This window comes from Anomaloglossus baeobatrachus, chromosome 1 (genome assembly GCF_048569485.1).
Source record: "Anomaloglossus baeobatrachus isolate aAnoBae1 chromosome 1, aAnoBae1.hap1, whole genome shotgun sequence".
NCBI lineage: Eukaryota > Metazoa > Chordata > Amphibia > Anura > Aromobatidae > Anomaloglossus > Anomaloglossus baeobatrachus.
Window position 1 is genome coordinate 844946863 of NC_134353.1, and position 15809 is coordinate 844962671.

The 15809-nt window shown below is 47.3% G+C and overlaps 1 protein-coding gene across 1 annotated transcript in view; it reads left to right on the top strand.

The window, feature by feature from the left end:
• The window catches only part of LOC142255131 (baculoviral IAP repeat-containing protein 1-like), a 109139-nt gene extending 94488 nt beyond the window's left edge, over positions 1 to 14651 (top strand). Inside the window, exon 14 of the mRNA XM_075326632.1 lies at positions 14291 to 14651. Within this exon, the coding sequence (XP_075182747.1) occupies positions 14291 to 14651 (361 nt within the window). The remainder of the gene's footprint in view (positions 1 to 14290) is intronic.
• Positions 14652 to 15809: the final 1158 nt, after the last annotated feature.

Genomic DNA, 15809 nt, shown 5'->3' on the forward strand with positions numbered 1-15809 from the left:
ACTGCGCTATTCTCCATAGTGACGGACTCCGCTGAACGCAAGTGTGAAACTAGCCTTATACACATAATGTACTGGAAAATGTTAAAAAAAAAAATTAAGTGCTTTGAAATTGCGAAACAAACATATCTCTGACATGTTTTTTTGGGAATTGTTCTTACAAGGTACATCACATGGTAAAAATTACATGGCAATATGATGCTCCTCATCAGTACGATTACGGCGATATCAAACATGCCCATTTTCTTTAATACATTAATGGAGAAAAAACCCTGAAATTTCTAATAAAGAATTTTTTTGATTGTGTTGCTATTTTCCAAGACTACAAGCGGTTTTATTTTTCATTCAACAGAGCTGTGTGAGGGCTTATTTGTTCGGATGGTTGCAACTCCAGTACCCATGCATAATGGAAGTCAATGAGGGAAGATTACCAGGAAAAATGTTCGAGTCCCTTATTGACTTCCAGTTGCGCCCATCCGAGCATCCAACTGCTCTTAACGAGTACCAAGTACTCTAGCACGATAGTGCTCGCTCATCACTAATCCTAGGTGCAAGGCTCAACAAATAGTAAGAGGAGGCAGAATATTTTGGTTAGATAGTCAATGAGTATGTAGGTGTGAAACACATAGACATCAGCACATTCTAATTTGCATGGTCATGGTGTCAATATGTGTCATGTATAATTAATGTGGGGAACTATCGCTGCAGAGGAAGGCAGGGTTGAAATGAATGTGAAGATGTAATTTACCCTCTCACTGTATATGCTGTGATACTATGTCATGATATGCATATTTCCCTGGTTGTATTAGTTGTAATTCATGTATTTCCTTGGGGGAGCTACTGATCTCAATGTGTCTCTCTCATACAATTGTAGTCTTGGCATCTAATGTGATTATGTAAATAGCCTGTCCTCTTCTTTCCAGCGTTGTGTATCTAATCTGTAATTGAATTGGCCAGTGAAGGAATAGTCATTGTTCTGCACAGCAGGGGATCCCTTCATCTACTGTGGCTGGCAGACATATCGGAGCCCTGTGATGGACCAAACCATTGATGATAGGATGTGTGACCCCCACCCCCTGAACATGGTGGGCTGGTCAAGGAGCACAGACAATGCATTTCCCTTTTTGTAACTTCAGAGTGAGCTGAAACTTGAAGGGAGCAGGAGCTCCAGCCTGTGTCGCTGTGGACACGGACGGAGCTAGGCCTGTGTGGCGGCCCGTGGGATTGTGTGGAACTCTTTGGACTACTGTAAGGACGATTGCTTTGTAATCCGGTCCGAGGATTGTCGGGAAGGGCCCCCGAATCTGTTTTACGTGGACTTATCGTGTGCTGTTCCAGTGTTCTTGTGAATAAACCTGTTGGATCGTTCCTCGGCCTGTTGTCTCTCCTTGCTCTGCTGTACACCCCGTCACAAACTGGTTGGCAGCGCTGGGATCAGAGCAGAAGGAATGGAGGACAATGGCTCAACATCAGGAACCAGCACTGCAGAGTACAAGACCTGGACTTTGGGGAGCCTGCAATCAAAGGCCCGTGAAGTAGGAGTTCGTTTCAAAGGACTCTCCAAGGAGCAGCTGATTGAGGCGCTAGAAGGAGTCTGCTCGCAAAATGACGTGGAGGAAGGATCCTCACAGCAAAGGGAGGAAAGACGGGAGCTGGAGGTAAATACCCAAAAAAGTCAATGGATTGTGTGGTACAAGGAAAAGATGGCACTGCTTGGAGATGAGGCCACCATAGAAGATAAGAGGGAGGCCATGCGTGGAGCTGAAGAGAAGGAGCGCAGGATGGAGGAGATGGCATTGCTGGATAAGCAGCTCGCTGTGGAAGCCGCGAGAGGTTCCAGACAGACTGTAACCCCAGCACCCATCATGAGGGAACTTCCCAGAGTGTCCCGCAAAGACTTCAAGCAGTTTAATGAGGCTGCTGGTGACATTGAGGGCTTCTTCCAGGACTTTGAGCATCAGTGTCGATTAATGGAAGTCCCAGAAAGGGAGCGCGTCCGGCATCTGGTTGGGCTCCTAGAGGGGGGAGCTGCTGAAGCCTATAGAGCTATGGACCCTCGGTGGAACTGTGAGTATGCGGAGATTAAACAGACTATTCTAGAACATTATGCTGTGACCCCAGACACTTACAGGACTCAGTTCCGTGCTTTAGCCTGTGATGGGGAAGTGTCTTTTAAGATATATGCTCATAGACTCAAACAAATATGTAATCGCTGGCTGGAGGCAGAGGAGGCCTTATCTTGGGAGACCTTCCTGCAGGTCATCCTAAAAGAACAATTCTTTGCCCAGTGCCCCGCTGAGATCCGGGAATGGGTGCGTGAGAGAAAACCAGCGACAGTGGAGGAAGCTGCTGCTCTCGCTGATGAGGTGCTCACCATCAAGCCTCAGTGGAGGATTCTGTTGGAGGATGGAGAGACGCCTAACAGCTCCACAACACCGGATGCCCCCAGTTATTCTGTCCCCATTGTTCCCCGTTCCTCTAAGCCACCACATGTTGATACCCGTGTTAATGTGCCTCCAGTTGCTTCTACTGCACTTTCTGGAATACGCCGGGGAGAGGAAGTAACAGAGCGCAGGTGTTATGTTTGTAGGCATCCCGGGCATTTGCAGGCCTCATGCCCAGCCAGGCCATGGAGGAATCATCCTCAAACCCCTACAGCACCTTCAGGTGGGAGCCGGCCTCCAAGTTCCCCTACCCCTTACCCAAGAGGACGCCTTGGATGGAGGGAGACCCAGCTCAGATGCTATCAATGTGGACAGCCAGGGCATCGGCAAGTCTCCTGCCCAGCTGTTCAAATGAGGACTGATCCTGCACCCAATCGGATTGTTAATTATTTACAGCCCAGTGCCATGGAGGAAGATGTGGCACCGTTATGTGAGGACTGGCCTAGTGACTCAGCCCCCCATGTTGCACCACCAGGAGTTTACAGGGTGCGACCCGCAGTTATGACGACTTCTGCTCATCGAGGTAAGCACTTGCAGGAGGTTGTGCTGGATGGACAGAGACTTGTTGGATTTTGTGACTCGGGTGCTTTCCTCACACTGGCTGATCCCCGAGTGGTTCGGCCTGAGGCAATCCATAGAGGACCTGGGATTGTTATTGAACTGGCTGGTGGACAATGGAGGACTATTCCCACAGCCACTGTGGATCTGAACTTTGGTTTTGGGGTCAAGCGATGTGTGGTTGGGGTGATGGGTGGTCTGCCTGCAGCTGTTCTCCTGGGCAATGATGTGGGAGAGCTACGATGCCAATTCGTGGCTGCATGAAGCCACATGTAAGTAACGCTCTGCCTGTGTGTACTTAACCAGTGACCTGTAGAGGTCCCTAGTATGTACACAGGTTGGGAGGGGGAGGGATTGTGAAGATGTAATTTACCCTCTCACTGTATATGCTGTGATACTATGTCATGATATGCATATTTCCCTGGTTGTATTAGTTGTAATTCATGTATTTCCTTGGGGGAGCTACTGATCTCAATGTGTCTCTCTCATACAATTGTAGTCTTGGCATCTAATGTGATTATGTAAATAGCCTGTCCTCTTCTTTCCAGAGTTGTGTATCTAATCTGTAATTGAATTGGCCAGTGAAGGAATAGTCATTGTTCTGCACAGCAGGGGATCCCTTCATCTACTGTGGCTGGCAGACATATCGGAGCCCTGTGATGGACCAAACCATTGATGATAGGATGTGTGACCCCCACCCCCTGAACATGGTGGGCTGGTCAAGGAGCACAGACAATGCATTTCCCTTTTTGTAACTTCAGAGTGAGCTGAAACTTGAAGGGAGCAGGAGCTCCATCCTGTGTGGCTGTGGACACTGACGGAGCTAGGCCTGTGTGGCGGCCCGTGGGATTGTGTGGAACTCTTTGGACTACTGTAAGGACGATTGCTTTGTAATCCGGTCCGAGGATTGTCGGGAAGGGCCCCCGAATCTGTTTTACGTGGACTTATCGTGTGCTGTTCCAGTGTTCTTGTGAATAAACCTGTTGGATCGTTCCTCGGCCTGTTGTCTCTCCTTGCTCTGCTGTACACCCCGTCACAATGAAGTTATCCAATCACTGTGCACCTTGATGTAAGCAATATGAGGAGGCAGGAATAAAGTAACTACACGAACCGCGTCACAGAAAGGGGCGGGATATGTCTATTACTATTATTATTATTATTTATTATTATTAGCGCCATCAATTCCAAATTCCATGGCGCTTGACATGTGAAAGGGGTATACATAATAGGGACAAGTACAATAATCATAAACAATACAGGGCACAGACTGGTACAGGACGATAGAGGTCCCTGCCCGCGAGGGCTAACAGTCTACAAGGGATAGGGGAGGATACAGTAGGTTAGGCATGGCGTGTCATCTAGGAGGCGGGATTAAGTCACCAATGTGACTGAATGTGTGTGTATCATCAAAAGGCAGTGGAACAATAGACGATAATCGCGTCCAGAAGGATGCAGGGAAATGGCTATGATGTGCAATGCATCATCCAGAAAGGGAAGGTTGAAATAAACCACCAGCTAGAAAATAGGTGGTGAGAGGGCGGCGTTGTGTCATCAGAGGTGGCGGGTCTGAGGCTGTGAAGAGTATCGTGTCATGAAGGAGGGCAGAATTGTGACCATGACGACATAGGCATCATCAGAGTGGGAGACACAATCTCAGTATGGAGGTGCTGGTATAATCATGAGCACTACACAAAAAGAAGTGGTAATGCAGGCACTGAGAGAAAAGGGAAAGAGGTGGAAATTACCGCAGAACCGGACGATATGTATAATTAATTGTGAAGACAAAAGAGGGAAAAGGGAGTGACGATATCGTTAGTGCACTTACCGACAGGGAAAATCAGTGACTCTGAAATTCAAACAACCATGATAAGGGAAATTTAATATATAACAAAAAGCCCTTATCACTTACCAAGGTACACTATTAGAAATCACTGATCCTATTAATTTTAACTATCACTAGAGGTATGGAATAGTCCATTATGTCAAAAGGTCTAATTCCTTAATGAGGCCTTTGGTGGTCAAAGTGTGTAACAATCCAATATAATTCCCTCTGTTTCAATAATCATATATGATTGCCACCATGTCTGAGTCTCAATACTTACCCTGTCACTTGAAATCACAAAGTGAACACAAAAATTGATAGAGGAAGGGGAACCAGGTTGTGACTGGCTATCCTGTCTCTGACATGTTAAGTTCTTTCACCCAATTATAAAAGACCACAAGGACATTTTATAATGTAAGCCACGTAATTAGATTCACAGGTATAAAACCTTTAAAGAGAATATGTCAGCAGTTTTTTGCCACCTAATTTGAGAACATAACATAGGGGCAGAGATCCTGATTCCAGGGATGTGTCACTTACTGGGCTGCTCAGTGTAGTTTTGATAAATTCACTGTTTAATCAGCAGTAGATTATCATTACAGGACTACTTGGCATGCTGCAGGTAGTCCAGCATATTTATGAGCTTTGTATAACTGCTAGATCTGCAGGAAAAAAAACATTGATTTTATCAAAATAACAGCAAACAGCTCAGTAAGTGACACATCGCTGGAATCAGGGTCTCTGTCTCTACATTATGCTGCTCTCAGATGGGGTAGCTTTAGGGTATGTTCCCACATTGGAGATTTGTTTGCAGACTTTCTGCACCTAGACTGCTGAGACCCCACAACCAAACCCAACCCCCCATGCCCGAACAAAACACACGTTTGTAATAAAACAAGTAAACTTTATTGGAGAGATAATCAAGTGCAAACATATAAAAACTCTCTCATCTTTTGCTGGGTTGAAGTCGGTCACAGCTTTTACATTAACTTGTGCAAATATCAAAACCAACTTATACTGCTGTCAAGACGAGGCGTAATGCCAGGCCGGTCACCCGGCGCAATCAGCCTTCGCTTGACACCACCATTCCAGAACTGACCGCCACGGAGGAGCAAAGTCCCTAGACAGCGCTCCGACCCCCACCCATCAAAAGAAGTGCCTGCTCAATGCCATCTTGAAGGCCTGATAAAAAAATATCGATGCCAATGTTCGACAAATGGACGCCATCCGGCAACATGAGGCTGGAGTTGTCCCCTTCCAGCTGCCTATGTCTGACGACTACACCACCCTTAAAGCGGATGAAACGGGACATTCTCATGTTCAAAATACGGCGTGACCGCTCAACCGCTACTGCGTCGCGAGCCCCCTGCCATGCAACGCGGGGAATTACTTCTGACCAAATGAGAACCAGCTCGGGAAAGAAACCGTGGAATTTATCCACGTCAGACCTCATAGTAGTCAGGAGCTCTGCAAGCCGGTAGGAACAAAGATCATTGCCCCCGGCGTGTATGAGAAGAATCACCGGGGACACAGCAACTTGAGCGATGCCGACTACCTCCGGGAGAACCTGCGGCCACATCAGGCCTCTGATGCCCCTCCAATGCATGTCGAGGCCACGAAAGCCGAGATGCCTTCCACCCGGACGATACGCCGCTCTCTGGCCAGCCCAAAAAATATATGAGTGGCCCAACAGCCACACCGCCGGCCGTGCACCGCCTATGGAAAGAAACAGAATTAGTAAAGCAATAAATCAGGTCGAACGTAGCGCGCAAAGCAAGAAGAACGCCATCTACCAATGCGCTGAATCTCGGAATTGGACAAACCAGCTCTCGCGGCCTCGGTAGCCGCACCTATCCGAAAGGAGTGTGTACCAAAATCAGTAGGCTTCAAGCCAAACGATCGCAGGCATTTACGAAAGAGGGCCAAAAACTGGAACTTTGTGAGTGGTGAACCATCCTCGTGAGATAAGAAGGACACACCAGAGCGACGCACAGCTAGATAGTTGTTTACCAAAACAATGGGGCAGACAGGGCCAGGGATAGCGAATAAGGGGATCCAAGAGCCCCTGCCAGATGGGTCCGTTTTGGACTTACGGATGCGGATACGCAAACCCCCATTGCAAACTGTAACATCATTATGCCGGAGGCCTCCGGGACGGTGCTTCGACAAGGACAAAAGCTCACCAATTCGCAAAGCGCCAAAAAAGGCCAATCCAAAGGAAACCGCGAAAAGGGCGGATTCAAAGGGGGATGAGCAAAAATTATGGACGGCCCCAATGAGGCGAGCCAACAGTGCAAAAGAAATGGGCCATCTATGCTCCTGGCGGGGGGTCAACCGACACCAACCACGAACGGCCCGACTGATAATAAAAGATTTTGTGACGTCCGACCAGCCGCGAAGCTTGAAATGGAAGGCGATGCCAGTTAACTGATTCCGGGCCACGGACCCAGAAAAGCCAGAATCACGCAAATGTATCAAGTACCGAACTGTAGCTGCCAAACGGGCAGGTTCTGAACTGTCAATCGGGGGGTACCCCGCAAAATTCAGCCATTCCGACCATGCCTTACCATAAGCTTGCCACGTCGCAGGAGCCACGGAAGCTCTCACCAACGGAATCAGTTGCTGAGAAGGAGGTTCCACATACTGACAGGGCAGGGCAAGCTGTCCGGCTGAGCGCGAGGGCAAAGCTCTCGGAATTTCTGTAAATGAAAACGAGAAAGAGCATCAGCAGCGGAATTGCGAAAACCAGGGACATGACGGGCACGAAACCAGATGTTAAGTTCCAAACATCTAAGGACTAATGACCTGAGTAATTTTATGACCGGGGGGAAAGAGGAAGACAAATGGTTAATTGCATGAACTACACTCATATTGTCAGTCCAAAACAAAATGCGCTTATTCCGTAGAACAGTTCCCCAAATAGCGACAGCCGCCACTATGGGAAAAAGCTCAAGCAAGGTTAAGTTGGAAACCCAGCCTAAGGCATGCCAGGAATCTGGCCATCGTTCAGCACACCACTGGTCATCAAAAATCACTCCAAAACCAAATGACCCAGAGGCATCAGAGAAAAGGGATAGCTCCTCATTAGTTATTTCCTCCTCCTGAAAGCATGTATGACCGTTGTACTGAGAGATAAACTCAGTCCAAACAATCAAATCAGCGCGCAGCGGTGCCGAGATCCGAATCCGGTGGTGGGGGAGCCTGACACCCCTGGTGGCGAGGGCCAGGCGACGAGAAAAAATACGTCCCATAGGCATGACACGGCATGCAAACACCAGGAGGCCCAGTAAAGATTGCATTTGGCGTAAAGTAACGCTACGAACTGAACGAAAACCCTTGAGCAATGAAAGTAAGGCAGAAACTTTGTCAGATGGGAGACGAAAAATCATGGCCTCAGAATCGATTTCAATCCCCAAAAAGGATAGCGTTGAAACCGGACCAACTGTTTTTCCTTGTGATAAGGGGACGCCAAATTTTTCCATGAGCCGGCAGAAATTATCCAACAAAAATTGACATTGTGAGGAATCACCTGGTCCTACAAAAAGAAAATCATCCAAGTAGTGAGTGATGGAATGGGAGCCAGACTCCCATCTCACCACCCACTCCAAAAATGAACTGAAAAGTTCGAAATAATAGCAGGAAATCGAACAACCCATGGGCAGGCACGTGTCGTAATAATAAGAGCCATCAACGAACCAGCCCAGTAAATGGTGACAGTCGGGGTGAACGGGGAGGAGGCGAAAGGCCGACTCAATGTCAGATTTTGCCATCAACGCGCCTCTTCCGGCCTGTCCAACTAGCGAAACCGCTCTATCAAAAGACACGTAAGTCACGGTGGCATCTGCTTCAGATATGCCATCATTTACTGATGATCCTTTGGGGTAGGACAAATGCTGAATCAGGCGAAATTTGCCCGGTTCCTTTTTGGGAACCACACCCAAAGGAGAAACCCTTAAGTTGAAAAAGGGGGGTGAAGAAAATGGGCCTCGAATCCTGCCTGCTGACAATTCGCTTTCCAACTTCTGTAGTAACACATGATGAAACTCAGTAGCCGATTTTAGGTTCTGAGCAAACGAGGGGTCCCTACAAAAATTAACCCCTTAACGACCGCGGGCCGTAAAATTACGTCCTAAATGACATAATCTTACTGCCCGCGGTCCTCCGGCGGCAGCATGCCGCGATCGGCACACATCTCAGCTGATTTTCACAGCTGAGATGTGTGCCTGCTAGGCACGAGCAGAATCGTTATCTGCTCGTGCCGATTAACCCCTTATAATGGCGCTGTCAATACATGACAGCGCCATTATAAGCGCAATCGCGGTAAAGTTTTACTTACCGCCGAAACCGGAAGTCACGTGACGCGATCACGTGACTCCCGATAGTTGTCATGGTAGTACAGGGTCATGTGATGACTCCTGTACTACACATGAATTGGTTTCACTTTCGCTGTGCCCGGGGCACAGCAAAAGAGAAAGACAGCGTATCTGCTGTTTACAGCCTTCCAGCTGTGATCAGCAGATACTGCAGAGCGATCGGAATGCTGATCGCAATAGCCCCCTAGGGGGACTAGTAAAATAAAAAAAAAAAGTAAAAAAATAAGTTTTAAAAAATTAAAAAAAAACAAAAAAACCTAAAAGTTCAAATCACCCCCCATTCGCCCCATTGAAAATTAAAGGGTTAAAAAAATAAAAAATATACACACATTTGGTATCGCCGCGTTCAGAAACGCCCGATCTATCAAAATATAAAATCAATTAATCTGATCAGTAAACGGCGTAGCGGCAAAAAAATTCCAAACGCCAAAACGACGTTTTTTTGTCGCCACAACTTTTGCGCAAAATGCAATAAGAGGCGATCAAAACGTAGCATCTGCGCAAAAATGGTACCGTTATAAACGTCAGCTCGAGACGCAAAAAATAAGCCGTCATTGAGCCTAAGATCCCAAAAAATGAGAACGCTACGGGTCACGGAATATGGCGTAAAACGTGCGCCACTTTTTTCGGACAAACTTCCGATTTTTTTTTAACCCCTTATATAAAAGTAAACCTATACATGTTTGGTGTCTACGAACTCGCACTGACCTGAGGCATCACACCCACACATCAGTTTTACCATATAGTGAACACAGTGAATAAAATATCTCAAAAACTATAGTGCTATCGCACTTTTTTTGCAATTTTTCAGCATTTGGAATTTTTTTGCCATTTTCTAGTACACAATATGGTAAAACTGATGGTTTCATTTAAAAGTACAGCTCGTTCCGCAAAAAATGAGCCCTCACATGACCATATTGACTGAAAAATAAAAAAGTTACGTCTCTCAGAAAAAGAATGGCGAAAAAAAAAAACGGAAAGCGAAAAATCGGCCGGTCGTGAAAGGGTTAAAAGGGATGAAAAAAACAAAAGTAAAACCAAAACGCAGCTGGGCCGCCACCTTCTTATTGGGGTACTGGTCGAGCCACGGCCCCATCGCGAGGACGCTCACTGGCGTCCTTATCCGGCGTGCTGGATGTTTTTGCAGGCAATTTTGCGGATGGCGGGTACACTTGGCTGCGGTATGAGGTCCACCGCAGGCGGAGCACTCGTGCTTGAATTTACAGAGACCAAAGAAACGACAGTGGCCTTCATTAAATGACCAGCACGTGCCGGGTCTACGAACGGCCACTGAGCCGGAGCCGGCGGTGGTGCTAGGGGCCGCTGAATGAAAGGGCTGATAAGCCTTCTGGGCCAGCATCAGTCGCAGCCATGTGTCCGTGGCTTTGACCCCCCAGCCTAGCTGGGGTTGGAGGGCTAAACGACGACGAAAATCTTCGTCGTAACGCCACCAGGCAGATCCCCCGTGCGATTTGTAAGAATTGTATATGGTGTCAAGATAAATGAACAACTCGGAACAGCGCTCGGGGTGCTTCTGACCCATTACGCATCCCATAACACAAAATGCTTGCAGCTAGTTGTTCATAGACCTGGCTACTTTTGGCCTCCTTTCAAAAGGACGATCCGCCGATCGCCGCGCTTTATCAACTGTATGTTGATCGGTGGAAACCAAGGACCATATATCAATATAGTCATTGGCCCATATTTTTTGAACAGTCTCCTCGCTCAAGTGGGATCCCAAAGGGGTAACGCCACAGAAAAAAGCGTCTCTGTGAATATCCGCGCGTGGAGGGGGGGGAAGGAGGGTGGGAGGTGGCTCAGGTTGGTTTGAAATTTGAGCATTAAATGAAGGGTTAACTAGTATTTTTCCCCCCGCCGCAGGCTGCAAATTTGCCAAAAGTGCTTTAAGAGCTGCTGGCATACCCGCACTATCCCCCCATGCCCCAGAGTAGTGGTACTCACCAGCCTCCTGAATAGGGGCGACATAAGGCTCCAGTGGTGGATCAACGAATTCCACGGGCTGCGAACGCACTGTGGGAGGAACCGACTCCCTCTGTGGGTGATGGTGATGTCGGCGATGATGCCCATGAGGCACGACGGAGGCGTCTGAAGAAACTGATGAGGCGGAAGGAGAGCGCCACCTCGATGAGCGAGAGCGGCGGCTCCTCCGAGAGGACTTGGAACGGCGGGAATGGCTATGTGCTCCATGCGACCTAGCAGGGCGCTCGTATCGCTCGGGGGTGTGCGATGACGCAGATAAATGCGTTGCTGATCGTTCGCGGCGGCCGCGGCGGCTACGACCGCGGGCCAGAGCTTCAGCATTCATCTGTTCCAAAGCAATCATGGGGGCCTGTGAAGTGTGGACTAGTGGGAACAGATCAGATGGGGGGTGGGCAGACACTGCTGGCTGCACACCTGCAGATCCCTGCATAATGGGTGGCAAGACCAGCATCTGGGGGTTAATGTGTGCTGAAGGGCTTATTACTGCCCCAGCACATAAAGCAGGTTGGCTTTTAACAATATTTTCCTGTGCTGTTTGTGAAGGCTGGGTGGGAGGGGGATGGGGCAGTGGGGGCACAGCGTCTGCAGTCTCCTCTATGGATGAGGAGCTGCAGCTGTGATGTCCTCCCATAGTTGGTGGCAAGTGGAATAGTGGTGGTTCAGGGCGGCAGGGGTTACCAGCTGCCGACCGCGGGTCCGCGTTACCGGAGGGACAGAGTCGGCGTGCGGCAGCCGCGGTCGGGAGCTGGGAGTCAGTGGGCGGAGCTTGTCGCGAGGCGCGCGCACGAGTGCGCATGCCCCGTGACATCAGTGTGGAAGGACTCAGGCGCTCCGGCGGGCGTGTACGCCGAGCGGATCGCCTGCCGCCGGAGATAACCGCCCGAGCCTCAGGAGGGAGAGGACGCATCTCAGCTAGGATGGAGGTAAGCCATGCGTCCCCTTCCCTCCCGATCCTGTCCCTAATCGCTGCAGCGAGCGCGTCGGCCATCTCTCACCAGAGGCTGCTGTGTTCGGGGTACCAGCAGCACAGCAGCTTCCAGGTCTCACGGATGAGGAGAGACCGAACCAGGAAATAAGGGGGATTTTATATGGGAAACTGGAGGAGGAGAAAACACTGGGATTGGACACGGACAAGGGGGCGGACGGTTCGGGCATGGGAAGGAAGAATTAACCCCTTCAGACCGGGCTCAGCAGTCAGGGTGCATCCAGCTCAATATTACTGATATGCCCCACAAAACTGCGTCTCTAGGCAGGAAAAACACTGCGGAAAAAACGTGCGTTTTTTGATGCAGTTTTTTTTTAATTCATATAGGAAAAACGCTGGAAAAAAAATGCAGAAACAAATGACAAGTCAATTGTTTGTTGCAGATTTTTTCTGCACCAAAATCTGCAAGGAAGACATCTGCAACGTGTGCACAGTACTTTAGGATTCTCATAGCCTTTGCTGGGATGCATAAACCACAGAGTCTGCACACAGCCTTAATCGGGCATGATTCCCAGTGTGAGGGTGTGTAATACTTTCTGATTTAATGGTATTAGAACATGCCGCACAGCTCAGACATGGAAATGTTGCCACTCTTGGAACCCAGGATTTGTTTATTTCTTCTGTAGAGACTACCAAAATCAGCCTTGTCTCTACGTCATCCACTTACATGTAGGCAGAAGAGGCATCATTTGAAGAGATCAGGGTGCAGTTTGATGACAGCGGGGCAGCACTGATCACAATCTAGAGACACCCATCAAACCATGCCGTGCCATTTTTCATGCAGCATGGGACAAGTATAAAGCACTTTTTTAGTGATATGCAGGGGCATTTCTGAGGATATAAAGGGGTTGCAGGAACAACATTCTCATGATCTTAAAGATGAGGGGCAGGATTTATAAGCAAACAAACTAGTGACAGGTTCCCTTTAAAGAACTGAAGCCAAGAGATCACAGGTCTCTTAACAGTAATCAGCATATGAACCAACATTTCTTCAAAGGTGCAGGAATTAAACATATTTATTCTGGTTCAACTAGAACAGAGTCTGTGCAGCACAACGCTGTGGCACCAACACATGACCATTGACTTCAACAAACTGGTGGACCCAACCCTCATAAAAAAGATGAGTTTCCTGACATTTTACATACTTACCCTGCAATGAAAGGAGTAGTTCCCAAGCGCGCTATGATTATAAGGCCAAATTTTGAATTTCACACAAGGTGCTTGATTTCTTAAAGGGAACCAATCACCAAGATTTTCATGTATAACCTAAAGCCAGTGCTACACTGGCACTATCAGGCTGATTCTATACATACCTGTAGTGGTTAGTTCAGATGTTTAGGTTTTGAAATCCAAGAAAGTAAAGTTTATAAAATCAGCAGCTTCTTGAGTGACAGCAGCTGAGGAGCAGATAATATCTTGGGGGAAGTATGCATAGTTATCACCTCCCCTTGTTAGAATTAGCATAAGTATTATACCTTTACAATCAATTCAATTTTTCACTAGCAGGACCTATGGTGAGGTCATACCCATGTGACCACAAGGGGCGGTGCCTCAGCCAACAAAGCTAATACCAGGAAGCAACATTTTTCTGTCGGCTGAGGCCCCGCCCCTTGTGGTCACATGGGTATGACCTCACCACAGGGCCTGCTAGTGAAAAACTGAATCAATTGTATAAATTCCTATGCTATTTCTAACAGGGGGAGGGGATAACTCTGAATACACCCCCACCTCCCCCCCGTTATTATCTGATCCTCAGCTGCTGTCACTCAAGAAGCTGGTAATTTTATAAACTTTACTTTCTTGGATTTTCGTTATATATGAAAATCCTGGTGATTGGTTCCCATTAAAGAGCCTTGACCCATATTACTTTTTTGCATCTTGAAAGAAAAAAAACTAAACATGTCGAATTTTAAAAATTATGACCAGTTACTTCACTTGCTTTAAACTCTTCAAGGATATGTCTACAGTCTTATTTTAGGGGGTCAGATTATAGTTGTGCCACACCACACTTATACAATAACAATCACTTATGTTGCTTCCACTGAATGGTAAATGCTGATTTTGGTTTTTGGTAGATTTTATTAATAGAGGTTATTTCTTTTCCAGGCAGAATAACAGCTGACGGCTATCTAAGAAACCTGCAGAACTTGGACCTCAGTAATAATCCTCACGTCACCCAGTCTGGATGGAGAGAATTCTTCCTTCTACTAGATAATCTTCCAAAATTAACAGATTTTAATATTTCCAGATCACTTTCCCACCCGCAGATAACAGATCCTGTGACCTTTATTGCCTTTACTCGGTGTGTGTCCCGACTTCACAGTGTTAATGTATTGACCATGTTTAGCTGGCTGCTTGATGATAAAGATATTGAAATGTTTGATTCGATGAAAATGAGTCATCCGCAATCAAAGTGGATAAAATTATATTATAAATGGGCTCTACCATTCCCACCAATATTCACTAGCTAAATGACACTATTACATAACCAGGCCCATCAGATTTATTTCAGTTGCAATTCCACAGTGATTAACAGACATCCGCACTGTCCCCACAATCAAAATTCCCTATTAGTATGTCTTTGGAGCATGGGAGGAAACCTGGTCAAATTCATGAGCAGCATACAAGCTCCTTGTAGACGTTTGAACCCAGGTCCCCAGTACAGCAAAGATACATAACCAACCCCTGAGCCACCATGCTGCCCAGATCTACATATAGACTCAGAAGACCTTGTCATTCTTATGTCAAAAAGGAACTATTTTGACTTCCTTCCAGTCTATAAAAAATCTCCAGGCATGACCAACATATACATCAGGAGAGTTAGGCCTCTTTCACACATCAGTTTTTTTGCACCAGTCATAATCCGTCTTGTGACTGATGTGATGGATTCGTTGCAGATTGTGTGAAAACTGATGCGATGGATCCAGTAAAAAATGAATCAGTCGTACTATTATTTTTATCATGAGAGAGAGACCAGAATGGAATTTACACATCTGAGCACAAAAAAAATGGATCCGTCGCTGGAATCCGTCATTTGACGGATTCCGACGGATCCTGCGCCCATAGGCTTCCATTATAACAAACGACGTTTTTTATTCGATGCACCCAAAAAACGTTCATGTTGACGTCTGCTCCATCAGATGGACGTACATTTTTTGACAGGTCCGTCGCACGATGGATGAAACTTGAAGCCATCCGTCACAATCCATCATTAATACAAGCCAATCAGAAAAACACGGATCCAGCTCTAAATCGTTTTTTTTCACAAAACGACTGATGGCAAAAAACTGATGTGTGAAAGAGGCTGTGCAGCCGCGCCGGAGATCGGGAAACGGTAAGTATGAGAGAGGGGGGGAACTGACCGACAGACAGCTAGAGGGACAGATAAGACAGAGAGACCGACCGACAGACATATAGACCGACCGACGGACTGAGGGAGAGAACGAAACAGAAAAAGAAAAAAGTGATAAAAATAGAAGAAAAAAACAGAAGTTGTGCACTGCACTGCTTACCACTCTGTGGAAAATGCTGCAAGAAAGTCCTTTGTCTCAATTCCATGTAGAGCCTGTGTCGCGGGCGGGGAGGAGGGTGTCGGCACACCGCGCTCACCCCTTCTGCTCGGGTCCGGC